This window comes from Drosophila ficusphila, unplaced genomic scaffold (genome assembly GCF_018152265.1).
Source record: "Drosophila ficusphila isolate 14025-0441.05 unplaced genomic scaffold, ASM1815226v1 contig_348, whole genome shotgun sequence".
NCBI lineage: Eukaryota > Metazoa > Arthropoda > Insecta > Diptera > Drosophilidae > Drosophila > Drosophila ficusphila.
The window spans coordinates 414,626-436,388 of NW_025064257.1; the positions used below are offsets into that span (position 1 = coordinate 414,626).

At 42.3% G+C, this 21,763-nt stretch overlaps 1 protein-coding gene across 3 annotated transcripts in view; it reads right to left on the minus strand.

Annotated features, from left to right (window-relative positions):
• LOC108101339 (lachesin) overlaps window positions 1-21,763 on the minus strand; it is a 427,086-nt gene that overhangs the window by 231,841 nt on the left and 173,482 nt on the right. For all 3 annotated transcript variants that reach the window (XM_043207880.1, XM_043207878.1, XM_043207879.1), the window contains 2 exons: window positions 6,953-7,138; window positions 6,655-6,850 (listed from right to left, as the gene is read on the minus strand). In XM_043207880.1, coding sequence (XP_043063815.1) covers window positions 6,655-6,850; window positions 6,953-7,138 — 382 coding nt within the window. The remainder of the gene's footprint in view (window positions 1-6,654; window positions 6,851-6,952; window positions 7,139-21,763) is intronic.

Sequence of the window (21,763 nt, forward strand, 5' to 3'; positions counted from 1 at the left end):
TAGGATGTCGTTTAGAGACAAATTTGATGTTGTTTTTGATGAGGCGTCAAAAACCTCACGCAGTTTAGTAGTCAAGCTTTGAGGTCGCAACACTGCATGGTGCGGAATGATATAACGAGGTTGATCAATTTTAAAATCAGTCGCGAGTTTCATGTGGCCAAGATCTATGTATTCTTGCATTAACTCGGAGTAAAACTTCTTTCTTTCAGGTAAGCGTTCTAATCGGCTCAAGTTGAAGGAATCGTCGTCTAGCATTCTCCAAAGAACTTCCGAGATTAGTGAGCGATTAAGCGAATGGCAAACGGACTTGAATCCGACCGTAGTCAAGAATAGCATCGTGCTTAAAGAAGTTTTGAACGCACTCTTCCTCTTCAAATCGTTTTCTTATACACTGCTCTGCATGGGTTTTGCGAATACGATGCGATATAGTGTTTCCGAAAGGTTTTTTAGTACTGATCACGAATCCGGAGTCAAAATTTTCCCATCACGTCAAGTTTTCGTGTTTGAAAAGTGAAAAAATGGCGTTTTTGGCCACTTTTGAAAAGTTATACCCCAACATTCTGACGTGCTACGAAATTGAGTAAAATTGGAAATTGAAGCTTGATTTGTGATTTTTAAAACGAAAAAGAAAAAAAGACCCCTCTATGTAGGGGTCTTACCGACAGTAGGAAAGTAATACTCCCCTAACCGCCCGTGGCCGTAGGTATTGAAAGGTTGGACTGTTTAAACTCGGCCCCTGCCCTAACGGTGCATGCGAACAGTTTGATTCGTGATCAGCACGAAAAAACCTTTCGGAAACACTATATCGCATCTTATTCGCAGCGCAAAAGTTGAAATTTGCGGAGCAGTGTAATCGATCCGTAATGTTTCTTTGTTTCAGTCGAGTCATTTAAAAAGCCGCATACTAATGCGGCACGACACTTGGTCCTCGAGAACTAGTGGGATGTTCAAGAGGGGGGCTTAGCTGGGGCCACCAGGCGGGTCGCAGGTTGCGGATAGCGAACGGCCTTCTATAAGGTTAGTTGCGAATAGGCGCAAGCTAATAAGCAACCCCGGACAAACAGCGGGTACACCGGAGTCGGTGTACTGATGAGACGTTTGTCTAGCCGTCTTCAAAAGTATAGCCTCACACACTCCTCTTCCCTCACGACTACCTATCAACTCCCCTCCCCACATAATCTCACTCCGGGCCGGACTAAGGTGTCATCCGACCCGTGCCGATAGTCAGCCTGGCTGGGGGCCCGGATTAACAAATAGCCCAGTCTCTTACGGAGGGTTCAGGCAAGTGGCGACCGCCTGTCCTAACTGCGCCTTACCCGGGTATGGCGGATCTCTGCCCGGGTGGACCATACTTTCTCCGCAACTCGTGGGATTCTATTATGAAAAAGTATATGAAAACCAAATTGCCGCAGGATATCCCTGCCTCAAGTGCCGCAAGGCTTTTTGAAGAAAGACTCCTTGACGGAGTGCGACCCCAGGTGGGACCAGCCCCACCCAGGAGCGCAGCTTCCATCAGGAGTGCGTCACGGACGCAGAATGTGGGACAACCCCCACAGGGATCGACTGTTCCAGTTCGGGAACGTGGGCTACCGGCAGGACCATCCCGGCCGGCTTGCCCACCCCCCGCGGCTGTACAGAAGACCAAGCCCGCCAATAAGGCAGAGGTCCTTCCAGCCAGACGACAACCAGGAGGCCCTGGCGACCCCAACAGGAAAGGCCTGTCGGGGTCCAAGGTCAAATGGTACCTCAGGTATCTTCAGCAGGGCATGACACCTGATGAAGCTTTGAAGAAGGCGAAGGAGCCACGACCAGTGGCACAAAATGTTGCCCCTGCCAGCAAGCGGGCAAATAGTACCCTCACCCCTCCGATGGACACCCCGAAAAAGTCCAAGTCAGAGGGCATCAAAGAGGCAGCGGCACCTCCCCCCTCGTCCCCCAAGGCCTGATGAGCCTAGCACATCGAAGGCGGCGGCGACGAGGAGACCCCCCTGAGGCACCTGCTGGCACACCCAGCGTGCCGAAGGCGGGTGACAAGGGTGAGAAGCAGCCACCCTCCACTTGTGCGGCACCTCTCACTGGCACACACACCTCCTACGCGGAGGCCGCCAAGAGAGTCAGAGTTGCCGTATTACCTGAGGACTACCCGCAGGTGTACCTGAGCAACGAAGAGCTTGCCGAGCTGGAGGAGGCCATAATGGACGACATAGTCACGTCTGAATGGGACTCAGCAGTCGCTTTCAGAGGTATCCACTTTAGGGTCGGATACCTCCTGATAGACTACTTGGACCAGGACTCGGCGGACTGGCTGAGGGCTGTAACGCCTCAGCTAAGAACGTGGAAGGGCGTGCCCCTTGACACTAGGGTAGGAGAAGACATTCCTGCGGCATACAATATCACAGTCTTCTGCCCTAGAAGTGCAGAAAGAAGCAATGAGGAGCTTCTGATGATGCTGGGACGCCAGAACAGAATGGAGGTCGATTCCTGGAAGGTGATCTCCCGAAGGAACGACGGAGGCGGGGCACTCCTCGTTATAGGGATAGACCAACTCACCCGAGATGAGATCGTCTCTAAAGGGCACCAGCTGAACTTTAGATTCGGGACCGTCTCGGTGAGTGGTCTCAGGAAGGCGGCGAAGATGGCGGCAACAGAAGCAGCGCCCCCCGGCCCCAAAGACGGCAAAGTGGAGGTCGAGGAATCCCTCGGAAAGCCACAAGAGCCATTGGGTGCAAAGGAGGAGGCTATCGCCGATATGGACGTGGAGAGTGAGGATGAGCATCCCTCGACCTCCCAGGAGGTGGCACAAGAACCCCTCCTAGAAGATATCGACGAGAAGGAGGCCGACGTCACCCTGACGGAAGGCAGTGAAGGGGAGTGCCCGCCCCCTTCACAAAACATGGAGCACCCGCTCCAGTAATAGCTGCACACCGCAGCACGCAGCTAGCCCAGGTGAACTTACACCGGGCCAAGCCGGCATCCGCCGTCCTGGCCAGGTTGTTCACCTCCCAACATCTCGGGCTAGCTCTCATTCAGGAGCCTTGGTGCAATCCGGGCATTAAAGGCCTGTACACCAAGGAATCAAAGGTAATATGCGACCAACGGGGTGCACACCCAAGAGCATGCATATTAATAAGGAAAGATAAAAATTATAATATATTTTTAGAGTTCCTAAGCAGTGACTGTGTCGCGGTAACGCTGAGCGGCACAGGAAAGTTACCCGTGATCGCCATAGCATCGGCGTATTTCGCTGGGGATGCAGCATGCCCACCACCGGAAATCATCGGACTCGTGGAATGCTGCAGGAGGAAGAAGTTGCACATCACATGATATGGGGAAGCACCGACGTCAACAACAGAGGTAAGCAGCTAATAGAGTTTATTGTAAATAGCAACCTAGAAATCGGTAATGTCGGGTCCACACCGACATTCATTACTAGAGTAAGAGAGGAGGTCCTAGACATAACTCTGATGAGCAGGTCTCTAGGACCACTTATCAAGAACTGGCATGTGTCGCCAGAGGATACAATGTCGGATCACCGAATCATTAGATTTGAAGTAGACTTCAACACCGCTAGGGACGCCTCCAAAAGGAATCCCAAGAAAACAAACTGGGATTGGTTCAAGTCCTCTCTTGAGCTCAATCTCTCTACCGAACCGTCAGGTATACCCAGACATTCTTTAGAATTGGATCAGGCAGTGGATAACCTCTGCAAGAAGATAACCAATGCTTTTAAGGACAGTTGCCCTCTTGGCAGACGGAAGGCAGTTAGAGACGCCCCATGGTGGAATGACAACCTGGAACGGCTCCGCATCTCCACCCGCCGGCTCTTCAACAGAGCAAAAACGAGCGAGGATAACTGGAGACAATACAAACAAAGCCTGACGCTCTACAACAAAAAGATCAGGAAGGCCAAACGGAAGAACTACAGAGACTTCTGTGAGGCAATCAGCACTGTCCATGAAGGGGCAAGATTGCACAAGGCTATGGCCAAAGTTGCACCGGAAAGTAACCTAGCCCTAGCTTTACTCTTTAAAACACACTTCCCCGGGAGCTCACCCCTGGCGGAAGATACGTCCAACCCAATGGAGGCATCGTCCACTCCAAGACACTTCAGACCAAGCGCAGAGGACTGGGCAATTGCCAAGTCTCTAGTCTCTCCGGAGAGACTTAAATGGGCAATTGGGACCTTCCAACCATTTAAGTCACCTGGTCTGGATGGTATCTCTCCATCATTCCTGCAGCAGGGACTGGATTTACTCCTAACCCGCTTAAGGAGACTGATGCTAAGCAGCCTAGCAATTGGACACATCCCAAATGCGTGGCGTAGAGCTAGAGTGGTCTTCATCCCCAAAGCAGGGAAGAAAGGCATCACCAACCCAAAGTCCTTCAGACCTATCAGCTTAACTTCGTTTTGCCTTCAAACGTTAGAAAAGCTGGTAGACTACCATATTAGGAGCACAGTTCTTAAGGACTGTCCGCTGCAACCCACGCAGCACGCATACAGGGCAGGTCGTTCAACAGACACTGCACTGTACCAACTTTGTCACACTCTTGAAGGGGTAGTGGACAAAAAGAAGAAGCAATCTGCGCCTTTCTGGATATAGAGGGAGCCTTTGACAATGCGTCGCATGATGCTGTCTTAGCGGCCCTCGCCAGAAGGAATATAGACGCGACAACAAGAAGGTGGATTGGAGCCTTGTTAAGCTCCAGGCAGGCAATGGCGACCATTGGCAACAGCACAATGACCGTTGCCACAAGCAGAGGATGTCCGCAAGGTGGAGTCTTGTCTCCTTTACTGTGGAGCCTGCTAGTAGATGAACTACTAAAGAAACTCTCCGACAGAGGAATACAATGTCAGGGCTATGCCCATGACATAGTAATAGTAGCCAAAGGGAAATTTGAAGAAACGCTTTGGGATATTGTCCAACTCGGACTCAAGATAACGCTCGACTGGTGCAGGGAAGTTGGGCTTAACCTCAACCCCGCAAAAACAGTCATTGTTCCTTTTCAAAGAAGTACAAACTAAAGAAGATGAGACAAATCATACTACTAGGTACTCCCGTAGCAATAAGCCGGGAAGTTAAGTACCTCGGAGTTACCTTCGACAGAAGGCTAACGTTTGCAACCCATATGCAAAAGACAGTGGATAAGTGCCTCAGGGCTCTCTTCACCTGTCGGAAAATTGCAGGGAAATATTGGGGGACCTCACCCCAAATTATCAGATGGTTATACCTTATAATTGTGAGGCCAATACTCACATATGGGTCAGTAGCCTGGGGTAAACGAGCTAGGCTCGTTACCGCACAGAAACAGCTCCAAAGGCTGCAAAGACTGGCATGCATATGTATGACAGGAGCAATGAGGACCTGCCCCACTGCGGCACTGGAAGTTCTCATGGAACTCACTCCGCTACACTGCGTAGTAGAGTTACAGCGAAAGGCCACCCTACTAAGAATCACTTCTTGTGGTAATAGCAGTGACCGCATCCTCAGTTCTAGGGATGCAGCAAAACTACTAGTCGAACTTCCCCTGAGCTCACACTCCAGGGACGAAATGACAGTAGAATTCATCTTTGAAAATAATTTCTCTGCTCATCTGAGCAACAAGAAAGAATGGACCACCATGAAGGAAGTACACTCCATGGCGAGTCACACTATAGCATGGTATACGGACGGGTCTTTAACACACCAAGGCACTGTCCTTGGAGTAGTAGGACCACGAATCAAATACCATGAATCGTTAGGCCAATACACCAGCATATTCCAAGCTGAAGTTTGCGCCATAGGACGGTGTGGAGAGCTCAATATGAAGCGTGGATACACATACAAGGACATTGCGATCCTCTCGGACAGTCGAGCGGCAATTACTGCACTATGCAGCAATAGAATCACCTCGAAGCTGGTACGAGAAGTAAGAACAAAGCTGAACCTTCTGGGCAGCAACAACAGGCTGTCATTAAGATGGATTCCAGGACACAAAGACATATCCGGGAATGTACTAGCCGACAGGCTAGCAAAACTAGGAGCGGAACGACCCCTTATAGGACCCGAGCCTTACTGTGGCATAGGCAGACACACAGTCAAAGATTACCTAAGAACGGAAGAGGTACAGATGAGGCAAGCCTGCTGGGTAGACACCACAGGCCAAAGACAAGCAAAAACCCTCATCGTCAATTATGACATGAAGAGGTTTAAGAAACTTATACTACTAGGGAAGAGATCACTTAGGATAGTTACCGGCTTACTAACCGGACACTGCAAACTAAGGAGACACCTATTTAATATAGGGATTACAAACAGAAAAACATGTAGATTCTGTGATAGCGAGGATGAAACCTCCCTACACATAATAGCAGATTGCCCAGCACTAAGTAGCCTGAGGAGCAGAACCCTCGGGTTCAGGTTCCTTACACTTGGGACCTCTAGAAGCATCGACCCGATAAAGCTCCTTAACCTTATCGAAGGAGCCGGGTTGATGGGTGAGCTCTAAGCTCAGATAGGGGGTACAATAAATCCAGTTGGGTCGAGGTAACCTCCCCCCCTAATAATAATAATAATGCGGCACGACAACAAAAAATTTTAGCTATGCACAGTTATTTCACAATTTCAAATTAAGACTTTTATTAAAAAATTTTTATGTGTAGCATAGCGCATTCACCTTGTTTATCTCTGCTTTCTGATCGAAGTATTATATCCTTTCCGGCGTCACGCCGCCACTGTACTTTCGGTTTAGGAACGCCAGTTGCACTGCATAACAGTGAAATACTACCACCCTCTGTGCTTACACCTTCCTCTAGATTATGCTCTGGGTCGTTTAAAATATCTGGTGGCACAACAACATCTAGGTATCCAGACTGTAAAAAAAAATATTTATTTTAGCACTTGCTGCTATAAGTATATAAATTCCAATTTATATTTTAGGCTTAAAAGGATAACAAAGAAGAAAGTGCACTTACAATGCTCTTCATGGGATCTGTGTTAACTTGGCACATGTAGCTGCCTGAATCATTTATCTGTACGCGGGATATGTGAAGTTTCCAGGTATTGTGGCCATTGTGTGTCACAGATAATCTTGGATTTAGCGAGACCATATGTGTATGTATCCCAAGTATTGCCTTTGAATCGGATTTAATCCATGCCACCTAAAAAAAAAAAAAATATCTTGAACAAATTTCCAATATTTGACTAGAAATAGGCCCACCGGATGGACAGCTAGTAATTTCAACAAATATTTATTTTTAGTGCCAGGCGCCGCGAATTTCTGACGCCAAAATTTTTTGTGTTCCTAACTGTTTGACGACATTTAATATTTGGATTTTACTTATAAATACGCTGCAATAGCTCTTTTTTTAACATCCCACGGCCACTTAAACGCTCTTCGCTTTCGTTTTTCTATACGAATGACAACAGATATTGAACATGCAGATTTAAGTTGTTGGTACGCAGCGCATGTCTGTTTTGAAACAGCATTTTGTTTTGGTAGGTATATTGGATATTTTTAAAATTTGACTTGGCTACTCTTACGCCCACCAGCTTTAAAGGCGCCAGGAGGTTTTAAAAAATTGAAATTGTGTATCTGAGCAAAGGGTATCTCATAATTTAGGCACAACAAATAAACACAAAAATTAACATGTTAAAGTTCACAAATAACTTAAAAATATTTTTTTAATTTTGAGCAAAATTTTTTGTGTAAATGTAGGTTAGTCAAATTTCTTTAGGCTCACACATTGTACAGAATAAATTTTTATACGAAACAAATAAAAAAAATAATATGTTATTAATTTTTTTCCATTATTTATACATATGTATACAGTAGAATCCGGTTATAGCGACTTTCAAGGGACCAAAGATTTTTCGTCGTTTTACCCGGAAGACGCACTAAGCTAAAGAAACAAAAAAACATTTTTTTTTTGTTTATTTATGGTTGCCGTCTTCGTAATAGGTTCTTAAAATAAATTAAATTAGTTTTTTAATGAAAACAAAAAATTTAATAAATTTAATTCAAAGGCATGTGTTTCTCATAATACTAAAAACTGAGTGAGCTTATTATTGCATATTTTGCATTTGCCGAATTTACGCTTTTAGTTTTACTCGGAAAAAAGCAGAAAAAACTAGAAATATAACGGGACATCTCATGGAATAGGCTATGAGGACTGCACACGCAGTGTGACGTCGGCATTGCACTTCGACTCTCTCTCTCGCAGCAGCGTAGTTTTGGCGACAGCTAAAACCTTGCAGTTCTGGCTGTTCACAAGTGAATTTTGGCAATTGCCAATCATGTGTGTAGGAAAGGGAAAGGGATATTCCTAAGTTTCCCTCTCTTCCTCACTCTTATAATACGATTTCGTTGCTTGCACCCGTCGGCGGCCCGACTCCAAATTGTCTTCTATTCTTTCGTTTTTCTAATTGCACTGTTGTCATTCTCCGTTAGAAACAAAAAATTGGTTTTCGATGGAAAATACGGCTGAGAGGCGCTCGACTTATATGTACTCTTTTGATGTTAAAGTTCTTCAAATATTAAATATAATACCTATATATATGCATAATAAATTTTATATATACAACATTATTTAAATTATTGAACTAAGATAACCATAACACAATATTGATTGCAAATATAGATATAATATAACTCGCGTGTCATTTATGGCCGGTTATACCCAAAAAAGAAGGGTAGGGTAAGATGGGGTAAAACCGCCAAAAATGTATATTTGACGATGTCAAGCTATCATTTATAAAATGATCAGTGAACCAACCCATATTTCTGAAAGTTTAATCCTTTGGCTACATAATTCATTTATAAAGTTTTTATGTAGCTTTTATTTTAAAACAATTGTAATCGTTCAAAAGAAAAGTTTAAAACGGCGGTTTTACCCCACCTAGTGGGGTAAAAACGCCATTCTGGTTTCAGTGTAGTTAAGTACCCAAATAATGTCAATAACAAGTAGATTATTATCATAAAATATTAAAATCTTAGATATTGATACCTAATAGAAGAAAATCTTCAATTTCAAAATTTCCAACATGTGGAAGTTCAGAAGTTTTTTAATTAAAAACTATATCCATTGAAATGTTGCAAACACTTTTTATTTAACAATTTCAATAATCAATTTCACAATTATTAAGTGCCTAGTGAATTTCCAAAGGGTCGGCTTCAATATTATAGAAAAGTAATATATTATAGAGTTTAAAAAATTAAAACTTCTGAGCAATACGTTATCGCGGAGTTTTTACCCCACGCGCCAATTTTTTTTCGAGGTCACTTAGTTTGTACAATTTTGTAAATATTGGCTAACTTGATACATGTACATCAGTACCAAGGTTCGTACTATAAGCGGACACTTACCTCTTTTTTTCAAGCCGTTCATTTACACTTGATTGAGCAATGTTGATAACAAAAATTTTTTGCTGCCGTCGAGTGAAACAAAAATGGCGCAATAGAAATTGTCACGATAAAGCTGCAGTATTCCGACCGACCTCAAAAACTGCGCATTATCAATCAGAATCTACATTATCAACGGTTAATCGATTCGGCGCTTCATTTGAATTTGAAATCCAAATGGCGGTTTTACCCACCGGCGGTTTTACCCCATCTTACCCTATACTAAAAAGGTGAAAAAAATTAATTTTTTTAAAAAATTTTTCGATACAAAATTCGTATAAGGCATAAGGAATTCGTAGCGGAAGTGGAAGCGGGGTTTTCCTCGAGGATCGCCCTTAGGGAAATCATATATGTATGCCAATGTTCAAAATTTCATCCCCAAATTAATATGAAAAACAATACATATGTATATATATTTTTTATTTTATAAAATACCTTATTTGGTAACATAAGATTATGCACATTAAAAATATGAAATTCGAAAGTTTTTTTTTTACCATTTATGTGGAGTATTTGCAAGACATCGGCTGTTTTGCGTCCATCTATGGTACAAAAAATATTTTCGTTATTACATATTATATATTACTTTTTTTTAATTTAAGGCAAACTTACCTTTCAAACGAATTTATTGTACAGCCTGTATATCCTAAAAGATTTAAATAAGTTTGTAGTAAAAAACATAATATTTTTGTAATCTTAACGACACTTACATGATTTTTAAACGATTCCGCTGCGCGTTGCGCAAATTAAGTAATTTCACAAGTATGTAATTGTCAACGCACAACGCAAAAGAATGAGCAGTTCAATTTTATTTTTCACCCTTTAAGTATACCCTTCTTTTTTGGGTATAACCGACCATAAATGACACGCGAGTTATAGGGTAAGATGGGGTAAAACCGCCGGTGGGTAAAACCGCCATTTGGATATTAAATTCAAATGAAGCGCCGAATCGATTAACCGTTGATAATGTAGATTCTGATTGATAATGCGCAGTTTTTGAAGTCGGTCGGATTACTGCAGCTTTATCGTTACAATTTCTATTGCGCCATTTTTGTTTCACTCGACGGCAGCAAAAAATTTTTGTTATCAACATTGCTCAATCAAGTGTAAATGAACGGCTTGAAAAAAAGAGGTAAGTGTCCGCTTATAGTACGAACCTTGGTACTGATGTACATGTATCAAGTTACCCATTATTTACAAAATTGTACAAACTAAGTGACCTCGAAAAAAAATTGGCGCGTGGGGTAAAAACGCCGCGATAACGTATTGCTCAGAAGTTTTAATTTTTTAAACTCTATAATATATTACTTTTCTATAATATTGAAGCCGACCCTTTGGAAATTCACTAGGCACTTAATAATTGTGAAATTGATTATTGAAATTGTTAAATAATAAGTGTTTGCAACATTTCAATGGATATAGTTTTTAATTAAAAAACTTCTGAACTTCCACATGTTGGAAATTTTGAAATTGAAGATTTTCTTCTATTAGGTATCAACATCTAAGATTTTAATATTTTATGATAATAATCTACTTGTTATTGACATTATTTGGGTACTTAACTACACTGAAACCAGAATGGCGTTTTTACCCCACTAGGTGGGGTAAAACCGCCGTTTTAAACTTTTCTTTTGAACGATTACAATTGTTTTAAAATAAAAGCTACATAAAAACTTTCTAAATGAATTATGTAGCCAAAGAATTAAACTTTCAGAAATATGGGTTGGTTCACTGATCATTTTATAAATGATAGCTTGACATCGTCAAATATACATTTTTGGCGTTTTTACCCCATCTTACCCTATTATATCTATATTTGCAATCGATGTTATGTTATGGTTATCTTGGTTTAATAATTTATATAATGTTGAATATATATAATATATTATATATTATATTTTATATTTGAAGAACTTTAACATCAAAAGAGTATACATAATTCGAGCGCCCTCAGCCGTATTTTCCATCGGTAACCAATTTTTTGTTTCTAACGGAGAATGACAACAGTGCAATTAGAAAAACGAAAGAATAGAAGACAAATTTGGAGTCGGGCCGCCGTCGGGTGCAAGCAACGAAATCGTATTATAAGAGTGAGAAAGAGAGGGAAACTTAGGAATATCCCTTTTCCTTTCCTACACATTGATTGCTTGAATGCCACGAGACACCAGGTGACAGCCAGAACTGCAGGGTAATAACTACATACATTTCTAACAGCGTGTTTTGATTCTTAAATTTGGCAATGTATTTTTTTTTGCACGACGCAATATCCGGTTAAATTTTTCAATATTCTTGAAAAATTGTGTTCGTATAAGCGGTTTGTCGCTAAAACGCTCTAAGCGGAGGCCCTTTCATATAAGTTTATATGGGGACCAACCAAACCATCGAGTTTTCGTCACACAACCCGGACGGACACGATAAGCGGAGTCATTATAACAGGATTCTACTGTATATATTTTTCGATCTTCCTATGGCAGCTACATATAGGTATATATTCGAAATTCGACAGTAGTTAAAAAACCAGAAACAAAGTAGATATAATCAATAACAACGGCGTGTTTTTTTTTAAATAGGTATTTCGTATGGGTGCTATCCGCTAAAGTCGCCCGATCCGGTCCGTCCCGTTTTAGATACTGCATGCAGTAACTATACAACTTTTGGTAGTTTCAGAAAGATAGCTTTAAAACTGAGAGACTAGCTTACGTAGAAACAGACATGCGGAGAGACGAACAGACTTAAAGACAGACGGACAGACGGACAGATGAGCTGAAGGATAGACGGACACGCGGACAGACGGACAGACATTAAGATGGGGTCTGAGGTGTCTCCTTCACTGACTAAAATTACAATACCCTCTGCAAGGATATACAAATATAATATTATTAAAGTAGGATGAAACCATACTAATGAGAAATGGGAAAATACAAATTTTGTTGAAAGTTTAAAGAAGAGCTTTTGGAAAGCTTAGACGACATGTAAGACAAAACCGTAGAGGCCAAACCGAGCCAGAATGAACGAGTCCTAGTCCTGATCACAAAAAAACCATAAGCCTTCAACCTACAGCCTGTTTTTTACACAAATAGGTATGCAGTCTGTCGCGCACAAGTATCGATCTCCTCAAAAAAATTTAAAAAAAAATTGTAATAAGTCCTTTAACACTCGAATCAGTTTTCGACCTAACCCGGGACTCAACAAAAAATTTAAGCCCTCAGTGCGCTAGAAAGAGTCTATAATGCATCTTAACCATGTTTAAAACTCTTCCATCTCTCTAATACGTTCCACTTCACTGGGCTGGAGACGGCTTCCTAGGAGATAAATTGGCTGAAACTACCTTGGCCGTTATGGAGAAATACAAAAATAGAACGGAAGAATTGATAACCCAAAGGCATCAAAGGACTTGACTCAGCTTCTGGTATTTTGTAACTCTTTTTAATGATCTGGAAAGTCTAGAAAAAGTCTTACTCAACAAACGCTGTTGCGGCAGGGCTTCAAAAGCAATCACAGTCCATTAAGACTGGCATTTGACCACTCATCATTAGCAATCTTAATCAAGAAGCGGCAAGATTCCTCAAATCATTTCCATTCATAGTTTAATAACTAAAAAAGTCATTCCCGTTATAGCTTTTTGATTTTTGATGACTGCAAGGGTATATAAGCTTCGGTAAGCCGAAACTAGCGTCTTTCTTGTCTTTTTTTTTTTCTTTTTGGTTAGGCTTATTTATGTTCATCTAGTTTTGATTCTTATGATTTTTTTCTAATTTTGGAGCCTTTATTAGATATCAAGAGAGACAAAGCTATTAAGGAACTTAATGTTATGTATCAAAAATTGATTCACTTGACATGTGGGGCACACAAATTTGAGGTCATTCGCAACAATACTCATTGTTTGAAAACATTGGAGTTCATCAACGAAATATCGAACATATATATATACTAGCAGACCCGGCCACGCGTTGCTGTAGCTAAAGTTATTGTTATATTACATTGAAGTATACAATTTAAGAAGAACGGTAGGTAAGGTAGATAGTCTTAAGTCTCTAATATTTATTATTTTAAACTATAAATATTTTCAATTTAAATTTAATTTAGCACTAATCGGTGTACAATATTTCTGGTTAACCTGTCTTTAGCTAACACAAATAGATTTGACGGTTTTCCAACACGTGAACATACAACATATAGTTGCCCATGAGAAAAGCACGGACGGATTAGATTTTTTCAGCGGCATTTTAATTTATTATTATAATTATGTGACAATACCTACATGTATATTTTTTATATCTATATAATTTTGAATAATGAAGCACAGATAACTAAAAAGCAGGAATGAATTTACTGTATTATCGTCCCTATAATTTGAATTTGATTTACACTTCAGTCTACGTACGTGGTTGGCTATGCTAACACCAAAAATTAAAAAAGTAGAAATAATTGAATTTCACTCTATTTCGTTTACTACAAAATAAATTTAATTTATACCTTAACCTCAATAACACGTGGTAATCAGGCTATTGTCGGTTTACCATAGCAGCAGGGTTGCCAACTCTACGTCTTTTTACGTAGATCTACGTACTTCAAGCCTTTCCTGCAAACCTACGAACTTCAGTCCCAGAATCTACGTATTTTCTATCAAAATTGTTCATAGCAGTGCCATCTATTGTTTACTTACTCAATCTAATCGAAAAGTATCGACATCTATTAGATTCTTTTGGAGTTACCAGATAATTGTGACTTTCAATTAATTATAAACAAATAATTAGCAATAAAATAAAATTGCGACTTTAATTAAAGATCTAAGCTATCCTATCTCTCAAGTTGGACCAGACTGCTCATGGTATGTCAATTTAATTTAACATCGGTTAAGTAGTTTAGGAGTCCATCGCGGACAAACATCGTGACAGGAGATTTATATATATAAGAATATATGATATATACTATTCAAAGCACGGAACAAATTGACAGAAGGAGTTGGAAGTTTTCATGTACGCACCAATCGTAATATGCGATGTTGAAAGATCGTTTTTTAGTGGATAAAAGAGAATTGGAAGACAGTCGTCGTTAATTTCAGTTTAAAAGTTTACAAAAGCATATCATTGTTCATTGTAATTCTTGTAGTACCTGTGAATAAAATAAATATTTGTCTTCCATATTTCAGCTAATTTTCGTCCATACATACATGCTGTCGTACTTTTTCGTCCTGGATCGATCTGGACTTATATATCTGTTTTTCTGTCCGCCTGCCCGTCTGTCGTTCACATTAATTCGTCAATCTAATAGCCATTTTTCAACATCGACTAAATGAAGAGCTAGCTGCGCAGTTGCTCGCATCGGGCATTTTGATCGGCTAAGAAAATCTGTATCATCAGCAAACATGGATGTTGTTAGTCGTGTGCTCGTCGGGATGTCTGCTGTGTTGCCTTGAGGAAATCCAGATCCAATAGTGAATTCGTCAGTTACAAATCTAAGCAAATTTTCTGCCGTAGATGTAGATTCTAAAAGTTTGTGGGTGTTGTAGGGGAGCATTGTCTTGATCTTGTACATTATACCTTACAGCTAAACTCTATAAAATTCTTGCGAGACATCTAAAAATATGGCAGTACAGAACTCTCGTACTTCCAGTAAAACATATTTGCTTAAATACAGAAAAAATGTAAGTAGAGTTTGACAGCTCAGTTGAAGCACTAGTGTCTGTTATGTCACTAGCTTCACAACACTCCACACCTATTATATCGGCTTGTAATTTATTTGTAATTCTAGCAGAAGTCGAACTTCTGGGCATATTAACGAACTGCTAAGCAATAAGAGAAGGCTTCGGAGGGAGTGGAAAGCCCATAGGTCGCCTGCCTCGAAGGAGCGGCTTAAAACAGCCAACTATCTTCTACGCACAGCCCTAGAAGATGAAAATAATCGATCTCAATTATTATATTTGCTGAATCTCTCCCAAAACAGCAGACGATATATAAGGCTAAATCGGTTATATGTCCACCAATCGAAAGCGAATCGCCATTACACACACGAACAGGAAAGTGGGCTCGCAGCAACGAAGAGTGGGAAAATGTATTTGCTGCAAATCTAGAAAACGTTTTCAAACCGCTTCCATCAACAAATAGCTTTGTGATCCCAAGAAACATCACTGCAGAGGTTACCCTGCCTATCACATTCCAATCAAGAGAAGTGATAAGAGTGATATAGGCTCAAGAAAAAAAGAAAGCTCCAGGACAGGATTTAATCTCACCTAAAATGATTATGGAATTGCCGAACTGTGCAGTAAATCTTCTCACCACGATATTCAATAGTACGATGAAATGGGGCTATTATCCACAACAATGGAAAAAGTCTGTCATCACTATGATTCAAAAAGCTGGAAAGGACATGTCCCAGCCTTCATCATATCAATCATGTCAATAAGTCTTCTGCCGTGCCCATCAAGGATATTTGAAAAACTGCTTCTGAATCGTACAAAGAAACACCCACAGCCCCATAATGTCATCCTAACACAGAACCATTGAACAAGTAACCCAAATAACCTCCGAGATACGAAATCCATTTGAAAGTCGAGAGTACTGTTCCGCAGTCTTTCTGGATGTCGCCTAGGCCTTCGATCGCGTTTGGTTGAACGGCTTGATTTTTTTTCCTTTATTTCCCCTCCTGGGAGCTTAAAGCCTCGACTAGATTCCTCCATCTTACTCTATTTCTTGCTGTATGTTTCGCTGTGTCCCATGTGATGTTGTATTGGGACAGCTCTTGAAGGGCGGTTCGTCTGTTTGGTCAGAAAATCCCGCATATTATTCTAAAGCCTGCAATTGCTGGATTTTCATCTTTTTGTGAGCCGCGTCTCGCTTCCGTATACTAGGACGGATTTTACGCATGAGTTAAAGATCCGTATCTTTGTTTTTCTGCTTATTTGACGGCTTCTTCATATACGGTAGAGTCTCCCGAAGGCAGACCTTGCTTTGGCTAGCCTGCTCGTCACATCTTCTGTCACGCCACCGGTGCTGGAGACTACGGATTCAAGGTATGGAAAACTCTTGACGTATTCTATTGGATTTCCATCTACGACGATATTTTCTTGGCTGGCGTGATTGAGGCGCATCGCTTTTGTCTTCGCCGTGTTAGTTTGTAGACTCACACGGTTCTCGAGGTTATCAACTTTGGATTGAATATCACTCAGTTTGTGAGATATTAGGGAGATATCGTCTGCGTAGTCCAGGTCTTCAAGGTGTCTGGTGAAGCTCAATTTGATTCCACGTTTGTAGTTGCATACTTCTCTCATGACCTCGTCCACCACAATGTTAAAGAGCAGTGGGGATAGTGGGCATCCTTGCTTGTTTGGAAAGGTGCACTTGTCTTCCCGTCAAGTGCATCGTATAACGCCTTTATTAAGGCTGAAAAATCACAATAGTGTTTGTAATTAGAGTATTTGTTGAATCATTTCATTTTATAATTGAAGTTCTATTAGTTCTATTAGATGTATAAATTAATTCTGAATAAATCCTCTCCGTGGTGGACGTGGCGTCCAAGATTGCAGTGCACCGGATTTCGATTGCACCCTTTGATGCTGGCGATGGCGAAGGCCTGCAGCTATGTTGCGTGCTACTGCTAGGAGCTCGATGGAGTCTTAGCCAGTAGAGTTTGGAAGTCCCACGCTAGAGACTTTCACCACGTGGATTAATGAAGAGACACGATATTGATCAACTCTTATTTTTATTGATGTGTCACAATCTACCGCTTCCTTGAGACTGACTAAAACTAGCTTACTGTACCCTAAACCGCGTGTTTTTTCAAAGTTTTTCTATCATCTTTCTTAAACTCTATCCAGAATATCGCTGGAGCTTATCAGTATCAACCAACTCGCGAGCCATTGAACGTTGGAGTCGTAGCGCTGATACTCTTTTTGTATGAGTTGCACCTACAAAAAACCAACCGATTTGCATTGCTTCAGTATACGGAGTCAGAGAATGCAATAGTGGGTTAACTATTGTTAACTACTCCCTCCTTTTAAATATGAACGTCCTCGGCCATGTCCATATTATCCATGACTTTTCACACAGCAGTGCCAGCCAGCAAGAGATTTTCACCAATTCATTGAATAACCAAGGAAAAGCCGTTGGCGTGTAACGTTGAGCCAGGTCAGAAGCTCAAGTTGTAGAACCTTCTTTTGGATACTCCATGCCATTGGGTGCAGGTTTCGCATCTTCTTCTAAATGATGCAGCATTTTGGCCATTGTAAAAGGAAGCGCTGAGTGTGTTACCGCTATGCTTATTTGTTTAGTTTTTGCCAAAGAAGAAAAAACAAAATATTGAATATCTTACAGATTAATACTATATTCAATTTGTTAAAATCAAGTAGCCGTGTTACAGCGACCTTCGAAGAAATTCTTTCATTATCGCCTTTAATTAACACAATTTAATTATTTTCTGTGATTATTTTAGAAAAAAGTATGGCAATATCTTAGTTTATTGAGCAAAATTGGCTATTCTTGTCTTGGTCTATGTCGCTTAAGTGAAAAAACAAAATGGTCGAAATGCGCCTAGGGATAGCAAAAGAAATGGAAGTTAGTAAAATGATGTCTATCGGATATTATCTTTATGAACCACCCTCCCTTTTATCAGAACAGTGGTTCTCAGATCAGCTTCAACTGTGTTTTCTACGTAGAGTGGGCTAACTTTGTCTCCTAAGCGTCTGTTTGACTTCACGAGAACTGTTTCGCCTTCTTCAAATACCCTATTTTGCCGAGCGGGACTATTTCGACTCAGCTGCTCCTGCTGTGCTTTCGTTAATCTTTTAACTATGTCCGGAGCAAGTTCAGCACTCGCATAGACAACCTCAATTGGTTTTTTCTGCGTTACAGAGTGGAACGATCTATTATACTCTATTGTTGCCTGCATAAATAACTGGACAACGTCACCTATCTTCTTTTGCAGATTAAGGCATCTCGCTATCTCTGTTAGCGTGCAATGGTACCTCTCCACCTGGCCGTTTGAACTGCTATGCAGAGGCGGAGCGTTTACCACATCAATACCGTATTGTCCTTTTAACAAAGATCGAATCGTTTCAGAAACAAAAGCCGGTTCACTATCGCAGCATATAGTCCTTATTCTCGGAAAAACATTGACCAACTGTAAAATTGGAGCTTTGACATCCTCAATAGTACGCGAGGGAATGGGCTGCACCAATGAGAATTTAGAAAACTTATCGACTGCCGTGAGGAAATATTTCCCGGCAGTTGAAAATATATCAATATGTACCATCTCACCCACACGCGTAGGTATTGGAGTCACTCCAAATTCTTGCTTTTTAGGATGCCTATTGTATTTCGCCTTCTCGCAAACTCTACAGTTGACGACCACTTCAGTTGCTATCGTGCCCATTTTCGGAAAATAATATTCGAGTAAAACGTGCCTAACATTTTCCTGGGCAGCCCTGTGAGCCCTGTTATGCTCTATAACCATTATTTCCTTTTGCTCGTCCCTTCTGACAATGTCAGCTACCCTGGATTTGCAGTACCAGAACTTAGTAGCAGAAAATTGCTTAACCAATTTATCTTGAATATGGGCCAGAATCGGCAACTCGCAGTGTAACTCATTTACTACGTTAGGAGTTACGACATCTTTTACCAAATCTAGTAAACCCTCCCTGCTGCTAAAAGTAATAATGTGCCGTGTCTTTGATCCAAACAAAATAAACATCCTGTGACTAGAGGTAGTTGCTTCTTCTAAAACAATCCGATTTTGGAAGCAGTGTAACGGCTTATCAGTAGCTTCAATAACATGGGTCAATGATTCTTCGCTGTGCATTGTCGCGGCATTCGACTCTGGCGCATTGTGTAAAGCATGAATGTCCTGACGCGACACGGCGTCCGCTACGTTATTTTTCTCTTCCAGGCTTATACAGTCAGTGTAGATGTTGATGTCATTTTTTTTTTTGTATAGGTAATGACGTAGGGTATCTAAAGCCCATACAATCGCCAAAAGTTCTCTCTCATTTGTGGCGTAGTCAACCTCCCTGTCCCTTAGCGCTCTCGAAATCATGGTTATTGGTCTTTTATTTTGCGATAAAACCGCACCTTCGCCTGTAGAAGAAGCGTCTGTGATCGCCGGAAGCGGCACACACGCGGGAGCAACCGCAGGACGCCGGGTTCCACGTGAGGCAGGGAAAGGGGCGTGGCACGCAAGCGGGAGCAGAGGCTGTGTGCCTGGCTGCGGTCACCGGGTTCCACGTGGGGCAGGGAAAGGGGCGTGGCACGCAAGCAGGAGCAGAGGCTGTGCGCCTGGCTGCGATCACCGGGTTCCACGTGAGGCAGGGAAAGGGGCGTGGCACGCAAGCGGGAGCAGAGGCTGTGCGCCTGGCTGCGATCACCGGGTTCCACGTGGGGAAGGGGGCGTAACACGCAAGCGGGAGCAGAGGCTGGTCGCCTGGCTGCGGTCACCGGGTTCCACGTGGGGGAGGGAAGGGGCGGATGAGACCCTGAAATTGGGAAATGGCTGCTGGCTCTAACTACTGGGCACGGGAATTAATATGCAAGCGAGGGTGGTTTCAATTTTATGTACACGTGTTTATTTAAATGTGGTAAAAATGGTCCCTGCCTATACCGCACTCCTGTGTGTTTTAGCACTACTCACTCAGACAGATTTTGGAAAGCTCGGGGCGGGAATTTCGACGTAGTCCTCGGCGATGTTGGAGCGGGGCCTCGTTCGGTGGCGGTGGAAAGAAAGATGGCGGCGCGGAGCCGGCCACACGGTGCGGTGTTCGATGGGTAGTCGCGGCGGGGGCGCGGTGCCCGAGGTGTGCGAGGCGCGGTGCCGTTTCGGGACTGGGTTCACTTTCCGCGAGGTACTTGCGAAGGTTTTGCACGTGGGTCGCAGAGCCGTGTCGAACGGGTGCCGAGATATGCGTGTGTCCGCGACTGGTCCTCGAAGATGATTCTCACTCCCGATACTTGGGCTGACTTGCCACGTGGTTTCTACTCGAGAGGCGTTGCGCAGAGCCGCGTCGAGCGGATGCCGAAAAATGCGTCCTTTTCAAACCGGGCCTCGAAGATGATTGATTGATCTCTTTTTCCAAAACTCATTAGCAGCCAAAGTTATTGCATTCTGCTGCCGTCCTCTGCCGCCGTCCTCTGCTCGCATGATCGGCGCTTTGCATATTCTAGGCACTCTCTCTCTCACTCGGCCGCCCTCTGCTCGCCCGAGCGGATTTTTGTAGTGTAAGTGCGTTCTGTCGCCCTCTGCTCGGGTGATCGGCACCTGCGTTCGTTCTTTCGAGTGCGTCGTGGAGTTTTGGGTTTCGGTGCCCGTTCCGCTGCCCTCTGCCCGGCTAGTCGGCGCCTGAGCTGGTCCACGCAATTGCGTCGCAGCTTACATTTGCGGTTGTTCTCTCGTTCTGTCGTTTTCTAGGTCAAGTTCATGTTCTCTCGTTCTCCATGCTGTCGTACTCTCCATGCTGTCGTATTCTCCCCGCCCCTTGCTGCCTAGTTATGCTCGTTTGATTTTTACTTAATTCTAACCTTATTTATTAATAATAACAACTTAATACGAAACTCCATGCTCTTATTCCTACTAATTAGGTCTTAACACTAAAAGGAATATAAACTTATAACTACAAAATTGTGCGACCAAATTGTGTCGTCACAGACGTTACTGGGCTTTTTGAATTCTTTTATGGCCCTTACCATACCATACAAATCCTAGAAACTCAACGCTTTCCATAAAAAATTGTGACTTTTCTTTTGACACTCCCATGTTAGCCTCTGAAGGACTTCGCCAACATGAGAAACATGCTCCTCCATTGTTTTCGAAAAAACGATCACGTCATCTACGTAGACGTAGCAGCAATGGCCAATTTTATCTCGAAGGACATCGTCGATTGCTCTTTGGAAAATGCTGGAAGCGTTTTTTAGACCAAAAGGCAATCGGCAGAACTCGTACTTTCCACTATTTATCGAAAAAGATGTCTTCTCTCGATCACACTCCGCGAGATTAATCTGGTGATACCCAGACTTAAGATCAAGGGTTGTGAAATAGCTTGCCAAGTTTGAAAGTATCATTGGAATACTGGGCATTGGATATTTGTTGGCAATAGTCTTCGAATTTAATTTTCTAAAATCAACCACAAGTCTTTTATTAGGCAGCCCTGAACGATCGGTACCCTTCTTTCCCACAACCCATATAGGGTTATTATAGGGGTAACTTGATGGTCGGATAATACCGTTTCTGAGCAGATCTTTGATCTCCTTGTGTACGAAATCTGCAGCTCCCATGGGAAATGGATACATTTTTGAATAAACTGGCTCATTATTTTCTGTTCGGATATACGCCACAACCTTTGTGTTAAAGGGCAGCAGTTTATTCGAGTCAGCAAAAGCATTCAAATTGGAAGACATCAGTT